A 6,894-nucleotide genomic window follows, 5' to 3' on the forward strand; every position below is an offset into this window, starting at 1 on the left:
ATGTTGTGAAACTTGAAAGGGTTCAGAAAAGATTTACAAGGATGTTGCCAGGGTTGGAGGATCGGAGCTACAGGGAGAGGCTGAACAGACTGGGGCTGTTTTCCCTGGAGCCTCGGAGGCTGAGGGGTGACTTTATAGAGGTTTACAAAACCATGAGGGGCATAGATAGGGTAAATAGGCAAAGTCTTTTCCCTGTCCAGAACTAGAGGGCATTGGTTTAGGGTGAGAGGGGAAAGATATAAAAGAGGCCCACGGGGCAACATTTTCACACAGAGGGTGGTACAGGTATGGAATGAGCTGCCAGAGGAAGTGGTGGAGGCTGGCACAATTGCAACATTTAAGACGCATTTGGATGGGTATATGCATAGAAAGCGTTTAGAGGTATATGGGCCGGGTGCTGGCAGGTGGGACTAGAGTGGGTTGGGATAACTGGTCGGCATGGACGGGTTGGACTGAAGGGTCTGGTTCCATGCTGTACATCTCTATGACTCTAAGTAAATACCTGTCTAATTCCTCTCTAAATGTACTCACTGTCCCAGCAACCACCACACTTTGGAGTAATGATGTTCCATGAACAAATGCATCCAGTATTTCTGCTTATACACTTTGCCCACATTGTGGTTACTGTTAGGGAGTCTGTGTATTCTTGTAACCAGTGATGTCTCTCCCCTAATATTCCTCATCTCCAACCAAACATATTCTACTTTCTGAAATAAAACACTGAACTGTGATGCTGAAACAGAAACAGAAATTGCTGGAGAAAGCAAAGGTAATGTTTTGTTTTCCCAATAACCCTTCTTCAGCAATTTCTGTTTTTGTTTCAATTTGTTCTATTTATTCATGGGACGTGGGTGTCAGTGGCTAGGCCAGCATTTATTGCCCGTCCCTAATTACCCAGAGGGCAGTTAAGTGTCAACAACATTGATACTTAAGTCATATGTATACCAGACCAGGTCATGATGGCGGTTTCCTTCCCTAAAGGCCATTAGTTAACCAGATGGGTTTTTTCTGACGATCAGCAATGGTTTCATGGTCATCATTAGACTCTTAATTCCAGATTTTTATTTAATTCAAATTCCAACATCTGCTGTGGTGGGATTGAAACCTGGGTCGCCAGAACATCACCTGGGTCTCTGAATTAACAGTCCAGCAATAATACCAGTGGGCCACAGCCTCTCCATATTCCATACCCTGATCACCTTAACCAAGCTCACATCTAACTATTACACTGAAGCCATCATGGATCAACAATGTGACACCTAGCTTTTTAAATTTCTTGAATGTCACAAACCCAAATATTCAGAACTCAATCCTGGTCATCTTGCTGCCATGGCACCTTAATGGTGACAAGCAATTCATATCCATTTACTTCTGTGGGAGCTATCAATTTGTTTACTATGTCATGGATGCTATGTGCGTTCCGATACAAAGACCACAGATTCATTTTTTTGTTATCTTTGTAAGAGTTATTGTTGATTGCTCATATATTCCTAGGATTTAGTTTTCTCTCACCCCTTCCTGCCATTTTCTCTCTGCCTTGTCTCGATACTTTGATACACATTAAAATGTTCCACATTTGATCCCTTGTCCCTGCTATTTCGTTTAAAGGACAGTGTGATAGGTGAGCTAATTGGAAAAGTGCAGCATAATTTTGATGTGTTGAAGGGTCACAAATGGAAAGTCTAACAGTGAAATTTTGAAATAAAAAGTAATTGATTATTGCTGAAAAAAAACACTTTGTTGAATGTTATAATTAATTGGTGCAATTTCCATGGTAACAACTCAAGCAATCAAAATCATCTTGCCAAATAATTAACATTGACCTTTACTATACTATAAATGTTTATTTGACTAAATGTGTCTTCTTAATTTTTCAGCAATATTGAAGCCCTGTCCTACAAAACAACTGTCATCACAGATTTAGATAAGATTTCAGTGTGGAAGGGCTAAACAGACACTTGATGTTGTAGCAAGTTGCACTAATGGAAGGAAGGGATGCAAAGGCAAAATCATGAGATGGTCTTGATCTTAGTGACAAAGAAGTCCATTGGCAGTCCTCACCCTTGTTAGCATTTAAGAAGATGGTTTACAAAAACAAATCAGGGATTGCATTCTAAGATAATCCTGAAATAGCAGCAGTTTTAGCAAATGGGAACAGAAACCAATAGCATTTTATGTGGTTCAGCCTGTTCTGGTGTTGGATATCTCAACTGGTTGTCCATTAAATCCTTTCAAGTTTGCATTCCTTCAACCTAATGGAACAGGGATGAGGGGTGTACCAGGAAAGAAGGCCAGAGATTAATGTTTTTACTGGCGACTAAGGTAGAAAAGATGGAAAGGAGGGTGCAGTCAACCAGTACTGCAGAAATGTTGTAGGTAAAGTGCGGGTAAAGGATGAGAGCAGCGATTTTGGAAATGATTTATAAGTGAATTTAGGGATTGTTTTTCTCTGGATGGAGAACAGAGGGGGATAGGATTGGGGAGTCGAAAGGAGTGTGGGTGAAGAATAAGACAAAGAACCAATCAGAAATCTTGTATGTCATTGTTACCTCAGAGCTAGCAAGGCCATGTGAAGTGACAAGGTCAAGAATATGGCTGTGCATCCCTTCTGGGAAGCTTACATGTAGGGAGTGATTCAGAGAAGATAAGAGGCTAGTGAACTCAGAGGAGAGGGTACATGATGAGCGGAGATGAAAGTTGAAATCTCCAGGAATGAGAAGTCATCGATGCAGAGTTTGGAAGAGAAAGCAGTGAAGCAATTTCATAATAAAACATTTTTCATGCATGGGAGGTACAGAATGGTGATTTTGAAAGAGGAATGCAAGGGTGAAACAAGGTGCGATTCTCAAAGGAGGAGGAAGTGACCAAGACGAATTACAGACATACAAATTAGGAGCAAGAGAAGGCCATTTGGCCCCTCAAGCTAGTTCTGTTATTCAATGAGGTCATGGTTGTACTGATTGTGGCCTAATGTGGGAGATTAGAAATGTAGTTTCTGCAGGTGGGGGAGAGGGTGTTGTGGGGGGAGGGGAGGGGAAGGGGAACATTACACAAACGGTCGTGGGATTCTTGCAGCATACTTAAGGCTAAGATTTTAATGAATATAGAGGATTTTGTTTAAGAAATAGTTTTAAACTAAGAAATAACTTTAAAGTGTTGTAGTTGACCACAAAAGAAGCAGTAGGGGCATTTCACAATAAAGCTTATAGTATGATAAGAGAAACTGGATAAAAGAACAAACTGTAACAAACAAGGAACAAAGAATGCAGACATACAAGGACAGCAGGATGGCCAGATAAGAAAATAACTAGGGTGAAAAAAACAAGTGAGGTAATCGGCTGATGATAGGATGGGAAAAGGGAGGCGTGATTCTGCAACTTGCAAACTGAATAAGAATGCTGACATGTTTTGTTTTCACATGCATTTCTGCTTGATTGCAGAGGCGTCCGGTACTTGCAAGGCCGTAATAAGTTGTTCTTGTTTCCAAGGCTTTGTCTCAGGCTGATTTGTGAGTGAGTTCTGTTTCTCACACCTAAGCACCATAATACCATCTACCCTCACTAACCATTGTGTCCCTAATTTACCAGGAATGAATGATTAATGTTTTGAAGAACAAGAGGCATGTGCCAAACTGCCACCATGACTGTATTGACGGGTTATGTGGTGAAAAATAAAGTCAAACAAGAAAGATTCATTAAGGTGGAAATTTTTATATCAAGTTTCTATTAGGACAGTGATGCACTCATCTCAATATGTTAACAAATGGGAAGGGCCAAGTTCACAAATAAACAGATATTTTGAAGAGAGATGTATAGAGGGGTTCTGAAAGGTCAACCCCCTGGCAAAATCCAGAAGGTGAACAGTGAGGATGATAGGGAATATGAACTGAATGAGAAAAGGCTTTGCAAGATGAATATACTGGATGAGAGGTTGATGGTTTTAGTGAGGTGGGGAAATTAGGGTTGCAGCTCATAATGTACCAGTGCCAAGTGCCTCAATGAGCCCTTGGAAGGTGCCATAGGGAAGATGTAGGATTATCCGACAGGGAATCAAGCCTGAGACAGTAACTACAGAGCAGAAGTTCAAGGAATACTGAAGAGCTGATGTAGGAAATTAGGAGGTCAGTGTACCTGAAAGGAGAGACGTGAAATTAGGTGTGACAATTGAAGACAGTCTTGGGGTTAGGAGGCAAAAAGAAAACCCACAACAATAGAAATAATTTTTTAAAAGGTACTGCTAATGCTGAAAATCATAAATAAAATCAGAAAATGCTGGAGAAACTCAGCAGTTCTGATAGGTTCTGTGGACAGAGAAACAGATGTTAAGCTTTGAAATCCAACATGACTCTTCAGAATCTGGAACAGAAATACGATGGAGTGGAGATAGCAGCACCAGCCAAAATGTGCACAGGAATTGCCACAGAAACAGCTCATGTTACATCGGTTTAGTTATGTGAAAACGAGGGCGCGTGAAAACATGATGGTAAATAGAAACTAGGAAGTAGAATACAGCGCCAAATTGGGATTAATTATTAACGACTTACCGGTCTCTTCCCTACTTTCTGCTTCAAGCTGCAAATCCTGAAGCTGTCTCTTGGCATTCTCCAGAACACCCATGACGATAATGTTAGCTTGTTGCGCTAATAGCTCAGAGAAGTGGTCCATGAGGCCCTGCATAAAATAAACCGGTTCTCATAGTTTTATTTAACCAATGAAATGCATCCTCGCCTCGTTTTTCTTTACCATTCTAAACATCTGGCGCTGCCCACTTCTCTCAACTGACTAAAAAGCTGATGGATAAGGAAGGGGGAAGGACTGAAAATATGAGATAGAGACATCAGAAAATGCTCGAAATACTTCGCAGGTCAGTCTGTACCATACCGAAAACTTTAATGAGAACTGGGTTCGGTTTTGGAAGATCCACCGCCTGCAGCTGTTTAATTTGTCTCCTTTAAATAACTTTTTTTTGCTATAGACTGATAACTATATAAATTACTGCTTTAAGATGCTGTTCAGCTGTATGTATGTTACCAACGACATGCCCTGGTTTCCACAGTATACATTGACAACAGTAACCAGGGCAACGTTGATCTCCGCCAATAGAATGCGTCTGGGCGTGTAACAACGTTGAATCAGAACCAATTAAACTGATTAGAGATTGAGTGGGGTCACAGCAATCTCGGAGAGATTTCTTTCTTGGCCTCGGATAAGGAGCGAGTCAAACTCGGTAATAAGTTGTGTCATACACTAGAGATACAGCACACACTAAAAAATCCTATCAAACAACTTTCTAGTCGTTAGAAATCACACAACACCAGGTTATAGTCCAACAGGGTTTACTTGGAAGCACTAGCTTTCGGAGCACAGCTCCTTCATCAGGTGGTTGTGGAGCATAAGATCGTAAGGCACAAAGTTTACAGTGTGATGCAACTGAAATTATATATTGAAAAAGACCTGGATTGTTTATTCAGTCTGTCATTTTTTTTAGATTACATTACATTACAGTGTGGAAACAGGCCCTTCGGCCCAACAAGTCCACACCGACCTGCCGAAGCACAACCCACCCATACCCCTACATTTACCCTTTACCTAACACTACGGGCAATTTAGCATGGCCAATTCACCTGACCTGCATATCTTTGGACTGTGGGAGGAAACCGGAGCACCCGGAGGAAACCCACGCAGACACGGGGAGAACGATTAGAATGATAATGTTGGTTTCAGTTTGTAAGATATAGGGTTAAAATTGTGCAGAATAAGGCAACAGGTGTTGCTTCTGCAAAAGCTTACATTATAAAATTAGGCTGCGCATGCAAATACTAAACCGTGAGAAGCGAAAACAGGTAGAATTATCTATGACTAATAGGGCAGAGCGACCGTGTAGCGGGAAAAGTAACCAATGGGGTGAAAGGGGAGGACCGAAAGACACAGCTGAACAGCAAATCAGAATGTAACTCTCAGATTGGGGTGCTTACTCGTTAGGCACCCATTTTTGCAAGTACATATCAATAAAATTCACTGCTTCAGAATTTGACTCAGACTGAAATTTATTAATTTGTGTTTTGTTTCTCACAGTTCTTTCACATGTAAACCCAGAACTATTTTTAAAGTTGCATTTTCAAGTGAACTTGAACAATAGGTACCATGTAGTCTCAGATAATGTAATGAAGATGTGAGGTGCCCTGTGTGAGGTTGCCTGTGCCCCAATGTTCAGACTGATTCTATTTCTAAAAAAGGGATTTACAGAAACTTTCATGGATTAATGTAGTTTTTGAGCTAAGTAAAGTATAATTCTGCAAGTATAAATTCACCCCAGAAACTTATATATATGTGTGTGTGTGCATGTGGATGTGTGTGTAGGAGGGAGGTATGATGTGTCTGTGAGAGAGTGTGTGTGAGTGTAAAGGGGCATAAGTCTGTGAGAGGGTGTGTGTATGTGAGTGTGGGTCTGTATGTATGTGTTAGTGTATGAGAGAGAGCTTGTTTATGAGAGAGGATCTGCGTGAATGTATGTTCGGTACCCATGGGGATGGCCTCAACCAGGACCTTGGGTTCATGTCACACTACAGTTGACCCCATTGCATAGACACACACACACACACTCCAACAGACCCATACATTCACGCAGACCCTCTCTCATACACAAACTCTCACACACACGACCACACATATACTCTCTCACATTCATACGCCCCCACACACACACCCACACCCACACCCACATGAGGGCGCAGCCTAACAGTAAAGGGAAGATCCTTTAGAATGGAGATAAGGAGAAACTTCTCTAGTCAGAGAGTGGTGAATCTGTGAAATTCATTGCCACAGAGGACTGTAGAGGCTAGGTCATTGAGTATATTTAAGACTGAGATAAATAAATTCTTGATTGCCAAGGGAT

General features: G+C 41.3%; 1 protein-coding gene across 2 annotated transcripts in view; it reads right to left on the reverse strand.

The window, feature by feature from the left end:
• The window catches only part of akap14 (A-kinase anchoring protein 14), a 12,711-nt gene extending 7,697 nt beyond the window's left edge, over positions 1–5,014 (reverse strand). Inside the window, exons 1-2 of one of the 2 annotated variants that reach the window (XM_043705270.1) lie at positions 4,881–5,012; positions 4,544–4,670 (exon numbers count right to left, since the gene is read on the reverse strand). In XM_043705270.1, the coding sequence (XP_043561205.1) occupies positions 4,544–4,664 (121 nt within the window). In that variant the 5' untranslated portion in view covers positions 4,665–4,670; positions 4,881–5,012. Of the gene's footprint in view, positions 1–4,543 lie in introns of both variants that reach the window. The other variant, XM_043705269.1, reaches the window with a different exon arrangement.
• Between the last annotated feature and the right edge of the window lie 1,880 nt (positions 5,015–6,894).

Source organism: Chiloscyllium plagiosum, chromosome 15 (assembly GCF_004010195.1).
Source record: "Chiloscyllium plagiosum isolate BGI_BamShark_2017 chromosome 15, ASM401019v2, whole genome shotgun sequence".
Classification (NCBI taxonomy): Eukaryota; Metazoa; Chordata; class Chondrichthyes; order Orectolobiformes; family Hemiscylliidae; genus Chiloscyllium; species Chiloscyllium plagiosum.